At 38.2% G+C, this 18011-nt stretch overlaps 1 protein-coding gene across 1 annotated transcript in view; it reads left to right on the top strand.

Annotated features, from left to right (window-relative positions):
* The first annotated feature begins 4201 nt into the window (after positions 1-4201).
* LOC134749231 (ubiquitin-conjugating enzyme E2 R2) overlaps positions 4202-18011 on the top strand; it is a 38119-nt gene continuing 24309 nt past the window's right edge. The window contains exons 1-2 of the mRNA XM_063684118.1: positions 4202-4786; positions 12551-12637. Of these exons, the coding sequence (XP_063540188.1) occupies positions 4607-4786; positions 12551-12637 (267 nt within the window). The 5' untranslated portion in view covers positions 4202-4606. The remainder of the gene's footprint in view (positions 4787-12550; positions 12638-18011) is intronic.

Raw genomic sequence — 18011 nt, 5'->3', positions numbered from 1 at the left:
AGAACGTAGAAACGTGGGTGGTTTTATTCATTATTTTCTAAAATAACTTTGGTCAACACGTTCCAAGTCCATGACACACTGTTTACAAAAAAATAGACCTGACTTCAGGTTTTCTTCGTATTTCTGTCTGTCATATAAAAAAACCGGCCAAGTGCGAGTAGGACTCGCGTTCCAAGAGTTCCGTACATGACACAATTTAAACAATGTATTTTTTATGTAAAACGTGAGTAAAACGTCATTAAATAACCCGTAGGGGTCGTATCAAAAACTACGTAATTAAGTCCGACTCACGCTTGACTGCAATTTCTAATAGGTTTTCCTGTAATCTATAGGTAAAAATCTATTTTGTGTATTTTTTTTTTTTAATTTTAGACCCAGTAGTTTCGGAGATAAAGGGGGGAATGGTCATTTTTTGTCTATTTTCTTGAATAACTTATAAATTGTTTATCCTAAAATTATTAAAAAAATATATTTGAGATCCTCACAATGAGCTCTTTCATTTGATATATAACAGGATATAGTTTGAAAAACTTTATTTTTTAATTGTCTCATTTACCCCCCAAAAGTGGCCCCCATATTTAAAATTCATTTGTTTACGTTACATGCCCGTCTTTGGGTCACAAACTTACATATGTATACCAAATTTCAACTTAATTGGACCAGTAGTTTCGGAGAAAATAGGCTGTGACAGACGGACAGACAGACAGACGCACGAGTGATCCTATAAGGGTTCCGTTTTTTCCTTTTGAGGTACGGAACCCTAAAAATAGAAAGGTTTCAGACAATTTAAACACACAATCCATAAATGTTTTTTTTATTCTAAAATACCTTGAATAAGCTTATGAATAAGTATATTTATCTCTACTCAGTCATCTATATCTTATTCTTCAGCGTATTACTTTTCCAATTTAGTTGTACGTTGTACCAAAAAATTTTGTGTTAAAATTGGGAATTTTTATATTATATATTTTTACTCAGAATCACGAGCATTTCCATTATTACTGAAAAAAAATGTCCCCAAAATTTTTGGTCCGTTTGGTTACGGTTTTCAATACAACCTTGAACCTATGACCGTAACCTAGCTGTGACCGTAACAAGACGGACAAAAAATTTTGTATAAAATGTTAAGTACACTTTTTCTCCCTTATTAGGATCGAAAGAGCTCGTGATTCTGAGTGGGAAAAATATAAAAATTCCAAAATCTAAAATGCATGTTGGGGGTACCCCCTAAATAGAAATATATGCCCGCTTACGCGACTTAGGTGTTATCAGCTGGTCATCGTGGCTGCCCGAGCAAACGAAAGGTTCCAAAATTGAACCACGAACGTAGCGAGTGGTTCAAGGAGTGGAATCTCGAGCGTTGCGAGGGTTTCAAGGCACAAGGGTTAGGGTGCCTCCGAGTGAAACACAAAATTTTTCACCACTAACAATGAAATACCAAATCAAATCCAAATGAACGTAATAAAAAATGTATCATTGCAAATCATCATTTAAAAGTCAATTCTACCAGCTAACATAAGCAAATAACTCAAAATTTGCATCTGATTACTTTGCCCCACATGTGGATATGCAACTTTTTCATTAGTTTTTGAACAATCAAGAGGTCCTTTACCAGTTGGTGTCGAGAAAAAATAAAACATACTTTGTTGAGTCATTATCGCAGCGAACTCACAGTGGTCTTAAGTGTCATATACCCTATTGGCACTTAAGTTCTATATGCCAATTTCCACCATTTTGTTGTCAACAAAAAAATTCTATCTTACTTCCGAACCTGCTCACAAACTAGAGAATCCGGAGAGGAGAACATCCGGACATACAAAAGCATTTTTGCCCAAGCTAAAATGAAGTTTTTTTTTATGATATAGGAGGCAAACGAGCAGACGGATCACCTGATGGTAAGCGATCACCGCCGCCCATGGTGTCCATCGCAACACCAGAGGAATTAGTTAACACAACAATGTCTGTCGCTCAAATGCTCTATATATAAGTTTAGAGTCTAGTGGCTTCACACGTAAATAATGGTTACGCTTGGCTTTGTCGTTTCGTATCGTATTAAATTTGCGGCATCTGTTTCATTTCAATGTCTTTCTGTGACCCTAACGAGTGGGCACATTTGCATACCACTTTGGTGCAAGGCGACGTCCAGTTGTCAATTAGGTACATTTCATCCTTTGACAGTGGCTGCGTGTCTTGCAAAGCATGCAATTAACCTGATTTTGTTAAGTAAAAAACAAATGACCACGTCCAAGGTACCTTGGACTATTGGACATCCAGGAGTACGATCATTTTGATACAGTATTACATTCAGGCGTTAATGAAACGTAAGCCCTCCCCACTTTATTCGGTACTGCCGTACACCGCGTACACGATTGCTATCCAAAAAACGCAGCCAACCGCGACTTGTAAGCACCCTCCGTCAAGGAACAAAGGTCTCAAACAAGTGGTAATGCTAACGACGTTTTAGTGGCCTGGTCTAATTGAGAAATGATATCGTCAATTTTATTTCTATTCGTGCGAAATAGTAGGTACGTGGTACGTGCCTATATTTTTAAATATTTAGGACTTGATTTGTTATCAATCCTACCAATGGGGTTGGCCGGTCGAAGTGTTTAGCAGATGGCACCAGCATAGTTTGCCCTGTCAATCCCTAGAATTGTGTCAAATTTTTGTTTTTTTAATGCTCTGGATGCCAGCCCTTTAAGCCAAATTTCATAGAAAAAGGGGCAAGCTATGATGGCGCCATCTCTGCAAACCTTTGACAGTTGCCAACCCCATTTGATTATTAGGTACTAGATAAAGCCTGATTTAGAAAGGTATCAATTTTGGCGCCTCAACCCTGTTTGAATAGGTATCGTGAGGTATCGCCTGTCTCATACAAATGTGACATATTTACCTATGAAGGGCTTTAGTTTACTTTTTAGAAGTGCAGTAAAACTTGATTGCAAAAACATTAAACCGAAGGCAGTGTGTCCGTGGGTCGCACAACTCGCCAGCCCATACAAGGCGGATGGGTGGGCGAGCGGCTTTTGAATCACGCGCCCACTGCCTGCGCGGAAGACGACAGACCGACGTAAACGCATTTGAATTTGGAGAGAAGAAAGCCGTTTTGATATTAGTCGGTTATTGTCTGCCCGCGCAAATAAGTCGATTTATCATGCACCTTTAACTCCCCATTACAGATTGTCTGTGGTATACATTTAAATTAAGAAAACTGACAGTATGCTTTAATTACCTATTCATCGTATACACGGTGGCTAAAAAATAACTGCATTCCCGTTGCCAGGGAGATTTAGGGATTATATTCAGCAACTTTTACTATGGGACCAACCACGAAATCGCGAAAAAAAAATTACCCTCATAGAAAATGGACCAGCCAAAATGAACCTATGAAACAGCCAAATTTTTTTTCGCCATTTCGTGGTTGGTGGGCGAGTCCGACTCGCACTTCCGGTTTTGGTAGTAAGTATGGAGGAATTACGCAATGCGGTGCAACTTGCCTGCGGCAGTTCGGGCGGATCATCATTCGCTTGCCCTCATCCCATTCATTTGGGGTCGGCGCAGCATGTCTTTTTCTTCCATACCTCTCTCTCTCGCCCGTCATCTCATCATTCACTCGCGTTAGTTTCATACCATCTCTCAGACTCTCACACAGTCGATCCACCTCCAGCTTTTCCTCGATTTTCCGCTCCCGTTACTTCCCTCCACATTCATTCGTAATACAGTATTATATAATCTGTGTTTATAGGTATATTTAGTTTGTAAATGCATTTTATATCAAATTATGTATGTGGTCAAAAAACGAGCAAAAGCTAAAATAATACAATTAAATGCATTTCGCATGAGTGCATGAACTGAAAAACTTGGAACTTAGAATAATAACCATACCGCCAGCGCCATCTGTAGAACCACTTGTAAGTTTAAGATTTTTGAAAAAGGCGCCATCTATAAATAAAATGAAAACTTTAAGAATAGTTGATATAAGCGCCATCTAGGTTAAACTGTTATTACCACACTACTAACGGAGGAACCAAGATCAAAATTAATATTAGTGCCACCTAAGAAATTATTGTTGTACTAGTATTACTACATTACTAGATGGCATTAGGTGTCTTCAAGTCAATAGCTGTGTGCTACTGCTGTGTGCGTCACGCCGCTGCGCAATCAAGCAAGCACGGAAATAACAGCTGTTCCACAATCCACAATATTCGGTCGGGCAACTCAGGCAGCAGCTGTACGAGCACGCAGCCGATTTCCTTGGAAGTTGGAATTGCGATTGTTTGGGCAGAATAGCAGCGAACAATTTCTTAATCTCATTGTTGAATCGCACGCCGCGTAGTTTGGACCTTTAGTGCATTTTTCAAACGTTTATTGCTGCTGCATAATTACAACGTTATGTTTTCAGTTTTGGCGTTTCGAAGTGTGTTCATAAATAATCCGTAAGCTATGCTGGCGATATGTTTACCAAATTTCGTCGGTCGTTGTGACTCAAGTAGAAATGCCTTGTGAATACGTGGATCGTGAGGAGAGTTCCACAGTGTTATGTCGATAAAGTCTTTTTCTTTTAGTAGATAGTGATTTTAGTGTAAAATTAAATTAGCAAAAGACAATGTCTAGCACAGTTCCGACGAGTTCTGCCCTCAGGGCTTTGGCCCTAGAGTACAAGAGTCTGCAGGAGGAGCCCGTGGAAGGGTTCAGAGTGAAACTTTGTGGAGAAGACAATTTGTTTGAGTGGGAAGTGGCGATATTCGGCCCCCCAGACACACTATATCAAGGTGGCTACTTTAAGGTAAGTTATAGTAATTCTAAACTACAAAACTATCCTACCAAATGTATTCACGTCGCCTACGTATTTCTTGGTATTTCTAATCCAAACATAAATCAAAATATATGAAAATACAGTCATTACTGAATCAAAACATACATAACCAACAATTTTTAAGATTACAAGCTTTACCTACTACAATATTCAATCAAATACAATCATGATTATCATCAAAAGCAAAAGCTAATTGTATTGATAGCAAAAGCTAATTATATTGATTGAGATTGATATGAAGTGATTACTGATTACACCTTTCTTTTGTAAATATTATTGTTTTTTGGTGGCTGCTTTTAACATTAAAATAAACACCACAAGTACACATGGTGATTTAACAAAATAAACTTATAAAAAGATACACATGTTACTGTGATATTAAGTTGATAACCTTTTCTTATTTGTATAGTTTTTGGGGTTCCGTACCTCAGAAGAAAAAAAGGATCACTTTGTTCTCTGTCCGTCCATCTGTCTGTCTGTCAAGACTCAAGACCCTTTATCTCGGGAACGCGTGGAGGTATCAAGTTGAAATTAAAACCTAATACTCAGGTCTACAGTCCCTTGAAGCTGCGGAAACAAACAAACTTCTATGTTAACGTAAAACACAGAAACACAGATGCTGCAAACAAAGTATATTTTGACACTAAAGCAAATCTAAATTCATAGGGTACTTCCCGTTGACCTAGAACTATGAAATTTGCAAATAACGTCTTTATATACTTCAAGTACAGGTAAAAATCTAAAAACTATAAATTTGTAAAAAATATGAATAAATAAAAAATAAGTTAAATTTGTATGGAACCCTCGGTGGGCGAGTCCGACTCGCACTTGTCCGGTTTTCCTCTATGTATACCCAGCAATTATGATTTACTTTTTAGGGTTCCGTACCCAAAGGGTACAAACAGGACCCTATTACTAAGACTCCGCTATCCATCTGTCTGTCTGTCACCAGGCTGTATCTCATGAACCGTGATATCTAGACAGTTGAAATTTTCACAAATGATGTATTTCTGTTGGCGTTATAACAACAAATACCAAAAAGTACGGAACCCTCGGTGCGTGAGTCCGACTCGCACTTGGCTGGTTTTTTAATATACATTCCATGCAAAATGTGCATATCCTAACGTATGCAGTGCATGCATCTCAATAAGTACATCATTATTTTTCTTCAAGGTGTCTTAAATAATCAAGTATGTTACTGCTTTAACCATATCTGTTTAGTTTAGGTGGTGTATTTAACTGCAATTATTCATCTAATAAACATTGACTATTCCAGTATAATAAGATCCCTGGGATAATATTATATGCCATTATGTTTGACCTGAATTTATGGTTTTAACTTAATTAATAATCCACTTCGTAAGGTTAAACTACAGTCTTCAACAGCAATGTGGATTGTGGATTTGTATGCCAGTATCAGTGATCAGTGTTGTTCTGATCTTAATTTCTCTCATTTTTAAATAAAGAAATGCTTAATTTTTTTATGTATTTCTAAACATTCCTTTAATTTTTAGGGTTCCGTACCTCAAAAGGAAAAAAACGGAACTCTTATCAGATGACTTTGTTGACCGTCCGTCTGTCCGTCCGTCCGTCTGTCTGTCTGTCTGTCTGTCTGTCTGTCAAGACCCTTTATCTTGGGAACGCATGGAGGTATCGAGTTGAAATTTAAACCATATACTCAGGTCTATGGTCCCTTGAAGCTGTGAAAAATCAAACTTCTAAGTTAACGTAAAAAAAAGATATGTACGGCCGTTTGTGCCGCAAAAAACTTATATTTCGACACTCTCAAGGGAATCAAAATTGATACACTACAAATACAGGGAAAAATCTGAAAACTGTAAATTTGTAAAAAAAGTTTAATTTGTACAGAACCGTCGGTGGACGAGTCCGACTCGCACCTGGCCGGTTTTTCTTCTTGACTTATATTTTTATATGATTATCTTATATTTTTACACCTTTGCCAATGACAATGGGACATGGAACTCGGAGATTTAATTTTAAATATATTAACTGACATCACAGATTATATAATACATGTAAAACAATTAATTCGTAATGTTAATGCTAAATAAATAAACAAAAATACAAGGGGTTCAATTTATTTCATTTGGGTTATAGGGTAATATGCCCTAATATCAGCCATCTAAGCGTTATTCTGACTAACCGCTAATAATTTCGTTACCTTTCGTACCAAGTACTTCATCATCATCATCATGTCAGCCGATAGACGTCCACTGCTGGACATAGGCCTCCCCCAAGGCTCGCCACTCCGACCGATCCTGTGCCGCTCGCATCCACCGAATTCCCGCGACCTTCACCAGGTCGTCGCTCCACCTCGTTGGAGGCCTACCGGCAGTTCGTCTTCCGGTACGCGAACGCCACTCCAGAACCTTCCGGCCCCACCGGCCATCAGTTAGTGTTCTTATTATAATGTAAAATTTAATTAGCAATCGTATAATTCTATTAAAATCACCATAAACACAGCCGTTGATTTTTTAAGATTTATTTTCTGAAGTGAGGACGAAATGCTCTAATATCAGGTTGATTATTGTCATGTAGAATAAAATATATTTTTTCCGTACCTACTTAATTTTTATTATTACTTCGGTATTTATTTACCTATGTAAACTACAACAAATAATAATGTCGGTAATAATAGTAACATCTATACTAAAATGTGATAAATAAAACAATTACAACATAAACTTACATTATAATACGATTTTTTTTTATTGTACCTAGGTATATACAATACATATTATTAAAAATAAAAACTGAAATCTGCAATCGGTGAAAAAGACAGGTGCACCTACCACTCTACCAGATCATGCATGACCACTTTTTATCGTGGACAGTCTTAATGTAACAAGACAAGATCGTCAAAACTATAAAGTACATAAAAGGACATGAAAAATTATCCCAGTAAAATTAACATTAGCAAAAATTATGATAGGTAAATAAACAAAATATTGTCCCATTTAGTATTATTACTTTTATTACAAGACTGCCCGAAAAAATGAGTGTATTGTTTTTTGTTTTAATGTATTCATTGTCAAAATTTTATTTTAAGCTGTATACAAAGTCATGTTAAAAGGCATCTTTTTGTAGTTCGTTTTTTTTACCATTAGAAAGATTGTAAGCGATCTTGGCGTGTCTTTTTATTAAGAAATACTTTTGAATAATAATCACAGCAAATGTGTAACAATTATAAATCATATACGATACGATTACAATTTACATTCTTTTTCTTTCAGAAGTAGTATAAATTAAATTTTAAAAAGCGTTTTTCGAAAAAAAAAAGAACTAGCAAGTCAAAAATAATAAATGAAAAAAAGCACTATGTCTTCAAATGTTCTCTACGGCCCACTGTGCATGATTTAGGTAAGCGTGTGAGTAAAATACCCGCGTAAATGTTACCTCCGCTACCTGCCTGCCAAAATAGCTTAAAAAACAATAAAATATAAACTAAATGATATGATGATGATAACCACCCATAATTAACAAAACACTTTACATTATGTGACAATAACATGGCAAAATAGCTTTCCCAAGATGGTCCCTCGCAGCCGGTCGGAGGTGAAATTTTCAGCAAAATGGCGCATAACCACCACACGCTTCTGCGTTCGGCGAGAGACAGACAGAGTCAATTATGCACCGATCATGGTCATTTTTGCACAGCGTATGCCTTATGATTGTCATGAAATAAGGTTTATTATCGTGTCAAAAATGCCGTGTATTTTTGGACGTATTAAAAGTTATTCAACGATTAATGCAGGTGGCTGGTATTCGGGGGGTGACTGGAATTAGGGCACTTTACTCTACAGAAATAAAATTACTATGCACAGTCATTTTTCGTTATAAATCCTTATTTATGATGTAAAATGAAATTTAACCAAAAGCTACTTACCTAACCCTACTTTATATATATATCATCAGTGTTGGCCGTAATTGTTAATTTTAATTAACCATTGATCAATTTCAGGGTTCATAAGGAGGATGAGTAATACATACTCAAATCTTTTACAAGTTCAGTCTTGCAGACCTTTGATCCCTTGGACGCCTTTATAAAATTATGATATTTCTTCTTGTTAATTGTTAATTTTTAATCACATTTTTAATTTTCATTAAAAATTGATTTAATTTTTAATGGTTTGTAAACCATTAACCATTAGTTTGTTTTAATTGTTATTTTTTTGAAATAAATTAACATTAATGGCCATTGATGTTAATGGCCATTACTAATTCATTTTCCGTCAATGGCTAATGGTTAATGGCCATTAACCTTTTTATACACTGTATATCATGATTCGTACAAAATGTGCAAAATCATTGATTTCAACTGTATGCTGCTCAGCAACTCTTGTATAAAATATTCAGATTAATAAATATTTAATTAATGTCTGACATTGTCATTGTTTAGTACTTATTGTAAAATGTAAACTGGTCAAAGTCCTAACCTACAGGGTTAGTGACTTTTCATTATTCAATAACAATAAATACAATAATATTTAGTATTGTTTATCTTAATGATAGATTATCGTGATAGATGTAGATGTAGATGTAGTGTAGGGACACCCGGCCGGAGGCAGGCGGGCTGTCGACCACGTGTCGCGTTCATTCAGCCCAGTTCCCTGAAGTTGGAGCTGCAGGTTACTGTCCCGGCGGCATTCCCACACTATTCTCCTCAAATCTTGTTTTCCTGCAGAACAGAAGGACATTTTTAAGTTCGACGTCCTTTAGTTCATTCTCTCTCAGCGTGTCTCTACCGAATGTATTATATCGCGATGCCGCATACATAATACACTCTGCTAGTAAGTGAAAGCTAGTCTCCTCCTTACCACAACTTACCACAATGTGGACAGGAGGCGTCTCTGCTAATTTCCATTATCTTAAGGTGTCTGTTGAGAGTGTTATGACCTGTAATGATACCTGTCAATAGTCTTAGACTGCTCTTACCTAGTTTCAAAAGATACCTGGTTCTCCTGTGATCTATACCTTTAATCATCATCTTCGACTGTCTGCATCCAGCCTCTTCTTCCCATACTCTCTGTGCTTTTATCTCTTTTACCTTCTCTATGACTCCCTTCGTGACATCCGCTGACATGGGCAGAGCCGGTTCCGGACCTATATATCCCGTCTCCGCCCCTATCCTCGCCAGCTCGTCCGCCTTCTCATTTCCCGTTACTCCCTGGTGTCCTGGTACCCATGCCACCGTAACGCTTCTTTGCTTGCTTATCGAGTTAAGCTCCTCTCGACATTCTCTCACCAGAGAAGAGGTAACCGATATTTTCTTTAGTGCCTTCAGTGCTGCTTGGCTATCTGTGTATATTACAACAGCACCCTCCTGCTGCACACTCTCTTTTACTATACGTGCGCAGTGCGCTATAGCACATACATCTGCTTGGAACACGCTAGCATATCTACCCAGTGGTATTGATACTTTCTCTCCCAGTTTAGGGATCACTATGCCCGCTCCTGCTAGTTTCGTCGAGCTTCTTCTTGAGCCATCCGTAAAGCAGATAGTCGTCGGATGTCTGACTTCCACCTTTCAGTTGTCTCTCTCTCCTATATGTTTTCTATATTTCTTATCAAATATCTCCTGCCTCTTTATAAGGTCGTTATTGGCCATCAACATCTCAAATTTTGATAATGCCTCTCTTTGTATCAGCGCGTGTCTCTTGTCCACGCAGCTTCCCCTCCATTCCTTGCACGCTTTCATTCTATACCACTGCTCAGTGGCTCTTTTCTCCACCTAAATCCAGAGTGGCTTCAAACCTAGCATAACCTCCATTGCATGTGTCGGGATCGTTCTCATAGCCCCTGTCATCATGAGGCACGCTAATCTCTGTACTTTGGTTAGGTCTTTTTGATATTCTTTAATATGTGCCCTACGCCACCATATCACGGCCCCATATAGCACCCTGGGTAGTATTACCGCCTTGTAGATCCAGTGGATCATTCCTGGCTTCAGCCCCCAGTTCTTTTCCACTGCCCTTTTGCATTGAAACAGTGTTCTTATAGCTTTTTCCGTCTGCTCCTTGATGTGAGTTTTGTACCTGAGTGTACTGTCTAGAGTAACGCCCAGATATTTCATCTCGTCCACCATTTCCAGTTCTATACCTTGAATCTTTATGGGTTTTATCTCCTTTATCCTTCTATTAGTGAATAACACTAGCTTTGTTTTAGACGGATTGAGATCCAATCCTCTCTCTCTACACCACCCCAGAACCTGTCTGAGACCTCTTATCATTATATCTCTTATGGCGCTAAGAACCGTCCCTCTCACTAGTAGCACTCCGTCATCAGAGTAAGCCTGCATGTACACGCCCCCTCTGTTGAGCCCTTTCACCATTGAGTCTAGCAGTAGGCACCACATCAGGGGGGACAGACATCCACCTTGTGGGAACCCTCTTCTTGGACTGATCTTCTTTGTTGCTCCTCCCAACCCGAAAATCCCGATTATCGTGATGGACGACAAATTCAATTTGCTAATTACCTATACCTACTGAAAAAAACCAAAAAACTACCCGACCTATCACATTCTGTATCTCTAAAAGTACCTGTGTTAAAAGAGATATGCAACTAACAGGTGGGTACCTAATATACTGCTAGCCTGAGAGACATTGTCACCTATCCAGGGGCGTAACTAGGGGGGGCAAGTGCCCCGGGCGCCATCCAAGGCGGGGCGCCAAAATGGGCAAAAGGCAGCAGCAGGGAAACTTTTGTCAGTCGTCAGGGGGCGCAAAATTGGTGACTGCCCTGGGCGCCATATCTTCTAGCTACGCCCCTGCACCCAACCAAATACCCTCATTCACCTGGATAGATGAGTCGTATCCTAATGCCAAAAAGTGTAACAAAACTTGGATCTGGAAAAACTCATGTACGATACGGAGCCTTAATAAAATAGGTATGTAACTTCTATCTGCCAAATTCGCTTTGACCAAGTTTTGTCCTGTACTAAAATAGTATTTCTTTAACTAATGCAATTTCGGGAACAGAGAAGGCAAAATAGAATAGAACCTAAATCTGTGTATGACCCAGATTACAAGCGGAGGTTAAGCGTTCGCAAGGGCACGGCGCCGGCGGAAGGTCTGGCTTCAGTGCCGCTGAATAGGTTCACCATACAATATATAAACAACCTTAACTTTTCAAATAAGTAACACAGGTTTTCAGTTTTTGTCGACCGTTACCTAGAAGGATATAACCAAACGGAGGCGCCACGTCTGTAATTTTCTGTACAAAAGAGTGCCGATTTTTGCGGGTGAGGGGAACGTCAAATGTATACGTAACGTCAAAATAACCATGTCATATAAATGTCAGTCCATAGGTACATTGTGTATGACCATTGGCCGACTATTTTCGACAGAGGGGAACGCCTGTTAATAGCTACTCCGTTTGGTTATATCCTCCTAGACAGTTACAGATATACCTTATTCATAAAACTTTACGGGCCTGATTTAATTAGATTATATATTATCCCTTTCGTACAAATACATAAGTCAAAATGACAGATAAAGACAATAGCTAATTCAAGCCAGTAACGCGTTTATGAATAACGCCAATAATATCTCTAAATTGATTCGTAACTTTGTATACTCGCACTTTCGTGTAAATATTTTGTATGAAATTAATATAGAAAAAAACTCCTTATAGGCCCATCATTCTACTAGTTGAGATACCGAGCCGTTTCCACGCCTTACAGTCTAGTGATAACATGTTTCTCTTTTGTTTCAGGCACATATGAAATTCCCTACAGACTATCCATATTCACCACCTACAATTAGGTTTTTAACGAAAGTGTGGCATCCAAACGTATATGAGGTGAGTCTAATTATATTTTTTATTTCTGCACAAACCAATGCATTTATTGGCACCTAGTTGTCGGTTTCATGTTGTAAATTGGGCGTTTGGGTCGAAATACAGAAACTTAGTAACTAAGAATTGTAAAATAAGATCACTGTGGGGAAGACGCTTTATGGGAAGAGGAAGACCGTCTCCAAGCTCTTTCATCGCTTTTAATTCTTGCATTTGTAACACATAATCCACTTACAGAAGGTCGGTACTGTTGATAGTCAGTGGCGGATTTGCTGCCTTGGTCGCCCTAGGCCCCAGGCACAGAATAAGTAATAGTATTATCATACAGAACGGCCACGCACCGCCCCGCCCCGACTCGAATTACCTCGCCCCGCGACAGCAGATTGACGGCCGTTTGCCGGCCGCTCACTACTATTTCTTAGCAACTTACTCACACTATGACGCGTGTACAGACGTGCCGTTCACATATAGAAACGCAAGTGATTTTTGATGTATAGCGTGCCCGCCCCCCAGGCCCCTTATGAAGTACTAGCCGCCCATTTCTCAGCACCTTTCTATATAGATTGCCGCCCCTTATATTTAGCCGCCCTAGGCCCGGGCCTACTCGAGCCTTAGGGAAATCCGCCACTGTCGGTAGAGCAGAAGGAGCGAAGCTCTTCCTCCGTGACTGTGTCTAAGCGACGTACGTACGGTCTTCCCTGCAATCAATGTTATATGCCGGTTTTCAATACATTGATCTTACTTTAGAAAATAAATATTGTTCATCTTTTCAGGTAAAAAGTATCAATTTCATGTTAAAGTAAATACCGGAACGTACTTAATTGGCCTACCTGTAGCTTAACTGAGATTTTTACCTGGTTCTAATGACACCTTAGAAGCAAAAGATTTGATTTAAATATATAACTGACTACTACAATAGACTTTGAGAATCCATTATTTGCTGGAAACCGTAAAGAACAATGGCAATTGTTGGCTCAAGTTTCATTTAGGTATTCTAAATCGTTAAGTTTAAGAAGGTCTTTCTTGCTCAACCACTTTTTTTTTTAAAGGTAAGTTTGCAACTTACTTCACTATTAAAAGTGGTAAGTTCGCCGCTCGCCGCTTAACTCTAAAAGTCATTACTGGCGATATGCCGTTCTTGGCCAGATACAAATCGAACGACTATGCACGAAATAAAATGTACGGGGAGCACATGGAAATCGTGAAATGCTTCAAAACCCTATCAGTATTACGACCTAAATAATCAGCTCGCGAAGTATTGCCACTTTTTCACCCTGTATGCACAGGCCTAGTAATCTTCAGTAGTTACGTATGTAAACTATATGTTTATTTGTAAACGAATGATTACCAATCGACATGATTCGCGCATTGTTTAGAATAGACAACTTACAATACTCATTAGGTCATTAGGCATACGAGCCTTTACGAATGGGGTCAAAGAAACTTAATTTTTATTTAAACTACTTACTGGCACGGTTTCCTGGGATTGAACAATTAAAACACGTTATGATTGAAACAAGTAAAATTTCTTGAAAATTACAATACCTATGCATGCGACGCAATACTCAGGCTATGCGGTCAGTCATTCTTAAATGTAAGAGGAATCAATAACCTCTGAACCGATTTAGATGAAATCTACGTCTACATCTTTGATTTAGTTGAAAATGATACTAACTTAAGCAATTATTAACCTTAAACGTCGCCTACGCTTAGAACCCCCCACCCCCCACCTGCATCAAAAATTTAGGTGGCTCCACTTCTTAAATACATCTTAGGAACACATAGATTAATTCTGCCAAAGGAAATCTTTTGTTCCGAGATCGCCGTATTTGACCTTTTTATGGCCTGAGCACACTCAACTATAAGTGACGTGCGTAGAGTTCTCATTTAAGTGACTTATCGGGTTTGACTGTCCAACTCTCGCTATGCTTTGTGGAAAAGGGAGTGACAGTGATTTTATTATGACCATGATTAAAACATTGTTATAATTGAAACTTTTGATTTTTGTATGAAACATAATCCACCCAGCGGGGTAATGCCGTGAGCATTATGGGCACTTTTGCACCGGAAGCTATAACGAGCGGGTTTGACTAACAGTTACCTCATGTAATTACATAATTATTTGTAAGAAATGCTTTATAAACGCAATTATGTGTTTATTTTCTACAAAAATTCCTTATCATCATATCTTGTAGTTGCATTAAAACGCGTCGGATTAAGCTATATGTATAAGGTTTTTGCATCCCTTTCTTTGATCAAGATCTTCAGTCGCAGATAAATTGTGAAATGTTTGTAATTTCTTTGCGAACTTTAGTTGATCTCCGTGATAGTTATTTCAAAAAGATTTAGAAATAACAAAAAAAAAATCTTTCATTTTGCCGAATATATTAAGGTGTTTATTAAATAAATATCCTTTAATAATACAGGCACATACCCTTCTAAAGTTCTAACTGTAAAAATAAAATAGTTACAGGCTGTTAAACATAAAGTGTTTCAAACGTCCCCGTCCTACCCTACCCTACACACACTAGTTCTCAGTACGCAAGCTGTTTAAAACTATTAAATAAAATAAAATAATAAAGACAATAATAATAGCGGATAATTCTAGAAAATTATTCATAAAGCGCAAGCGATCGAGATCCGTAATAAAAAAACCGGCCAAGTGCGAGCCGTACTCGCGCACGAAGGGTTCCGTACCATTACGCAAAAAACGGCAAATAAATCACGTTTGTTCTATGGGAGCCCCACTTAAATATTTATTATTTATTAAATATGTTTTTAGTATTTGTTGTTATAGCGGCAACAGAAAATACAGAAATACATACATGTTGGGCCACGCGTGTGTAGGGTTCCGAGTTCCGACGGGATTCAGTCGAATAATTAAATGGCAAAAAATAAAATTGTGTTATACTTATAGGTATCATGATACCAGACGTTGAATAGGATTACCATAGAAAGGGTTTTTAAGTTGGACAGTTAGTGGGACTTTACGTCCCTATTATAGGGACCTACGCAGGGTTAACTTATACATTGTACATCTTTCAAATAAATATTTTATATAAAACACGAAATAAACAGTTACATTAATTTAACCGTGTTACTGCTGAGTCATATTTGGCTCATCCAATGTGCCCATTTCCGTCTACAGAACACGAATACATAATTTAACAATTTTGGTTCAAGGCCGAACTAACTTCACCAGACCAAACTAAATGCGTTGATTCTGGCAATTTGTAATTAAAATGCAATCATGTTTGTATTGTAATCTAATGCCCTAAAATGGAATTTAAAACAATCGTAGAATAATTGTTTTGACGCCACAAAAATTTTAATTTACTAACCTTGCAATTGCATTTACATTTTGTATATAATTATTTAGTGGGTATATATAAGTAATTTATTTTGTATTTGTAAAGTTCAAATGTGCAGGTTCAATACAAGGACATAAATTACACCAACATAATCCTGTATCCTGTAAACAAAATTAAACGAAAACTTTTTATTATCTTTGCAACTGACATGGTAGTGATAAAATCCTAAAAAAACCGACCAAGTGCGAGTCGGACTCGCGCACCGAGGGTTCCGTACTTTTTAGTATTTGTTCAAATATTTGTATAAATACAAACAAATACTACACGCGATTACATAAAGAATATTGACCAGGTTATTCCCGGATGAGTTAAAAAAAAGTTTGAATGTCATTATTATTAAATCTAAAATCGACGCCATGGTTCCTAGGAACAGATTTCGCTATCTCTCATAGTTTTTGACTTCTCCATACTGACCCATTTGGATTGATCACCCTGTATAATTATTGATGTGTTATTGCACATGATTGCATTTAGATTGCATGTATATTAGGTTTCTCTAACAGTAGGTAAATGAGAAATACCTCCGTTATCTGGGTGAGGCCACAGATTCGGCACCAGGCTCTACTTTTCGTAACCGTCAGTTCTCGGCGGTACCGTTATTTTCTAGAGATCGAGAGGTCATCATTCATGCGACTGATTCACCGCGTGACGCACTCCCGCCTAAACACCACTCAATACAAAACATGTAGAGAAAATACGATTAATCAAAAGCAATCGTATTTAGAAATATATTGTCAAAGGTATCTTTATCCATCTGGCGATCCGACTGATGGTAAAAGCAGTCACCGTAGCCTATGGACGCCTGCAACACCGGAGATATTACATGCGCGTTGCCGACTCTTTAAAAACCTGTACACTCCTTTTTTGAAGAACCCCATACTGTTGCCCCTCGGGAAAACCTCGGCAGGGAGCTCATTCCACAGCCGAAGCGTACGCGGGAGGAAATTCCTCTTAAACCGCACAGTACGCGACCATTTAGGTGCTAGGGTGTGAGGATGAACGCCCTGCCGATGGCGAGCGGTGCGGTGATAGATAGAAAGCGGCCGTTGGCATCATGTCAAACAATTCTTCAGAGCACAGCCCATTGTACAGGCGGTAGAACACACACAAGGAGGCAAAGTCTCTCCTTAGACTTAAAGGTTCAATACCGCTTGTGAGTTTGGGATGGGTTTGGGGTTGATTTGATTACAACGTCTGCGATGACTGAAGAGACCAATACCAGAGCGGCATTATCCCAGAGGCAGACAGAGGCCTCGGCAGAGGGGATAATTACCTATTTGTAATTTTAATCTTGAAATATGTTTTTAGAATAAATCCCTTCTACAATCAAAGTGACTGCTAGTGCCAGGGCGAATGTCTTAAAACCGTTTTAGATAGGAATTTGTTAGCAAAATGTCCAGTGCTCTCCATTCTGTCTCCATTGGTATAGATTTACCTAAAGTCACATTTATAATAATTCAAAATAATACATTACGATACAAGTGCGAAAAATAGCAAAATATTCGTGTCGATTAAAAACACTTCCTTCGGTCGTGTTTTAATTTATCGCCACTCTTTGCGAATTAGCTATTCGCACATGTATCGTACAACGTTTTAAAGTACATATGGCCCTTTAAATTTTCGACATAGCCACGTAATATGCTTGTTATCGCACTAGTGCGGTAAAGTAGCACCATATGTACTGTAATAGACTGTTACACTACTTAAATTGCTCCACTCCAGTAATTTGTTGCTGCTCTATTCCTGTAAGAATTCCAAGCCATATTTTCGTTTATCGGTTCGGTCCCTTCAATTTAAAAGTTACCTAACGAAGTTGTTGTGTACCTAATTATTAACAAAATCAACAAAATGTAATCGATATCTTTTGTACTATCATTATTATGGAAATATTTATTCGTTTCATATTGCAAAATGAAAGGAAACTCCCAAGAGAATGAAAGAAAATTAAATATTTGCGTAACACTCACTGTTAGAACGTGATTTGATTTTCTTCGGCAAACATAGTTCCA

This window comes from Cydia strobilella, chromosome 18 (genome assembly GCF_947568885.1).
Source record: "Cydia strobilella chromosome 18, ilCydStro3.1, whole genome shotgun sequence".
NCBI lineage: Eukaryota > Metazoa > Arthropoda > Insecta > Lepidoptera > Tortricidae > Cydia > Cydia strobilella.
The sequence above is the reverse complement of the archived record's forward strand: the minus strand, read 5'-3'. Positions and strand labels throughout refer to the sequence as shown.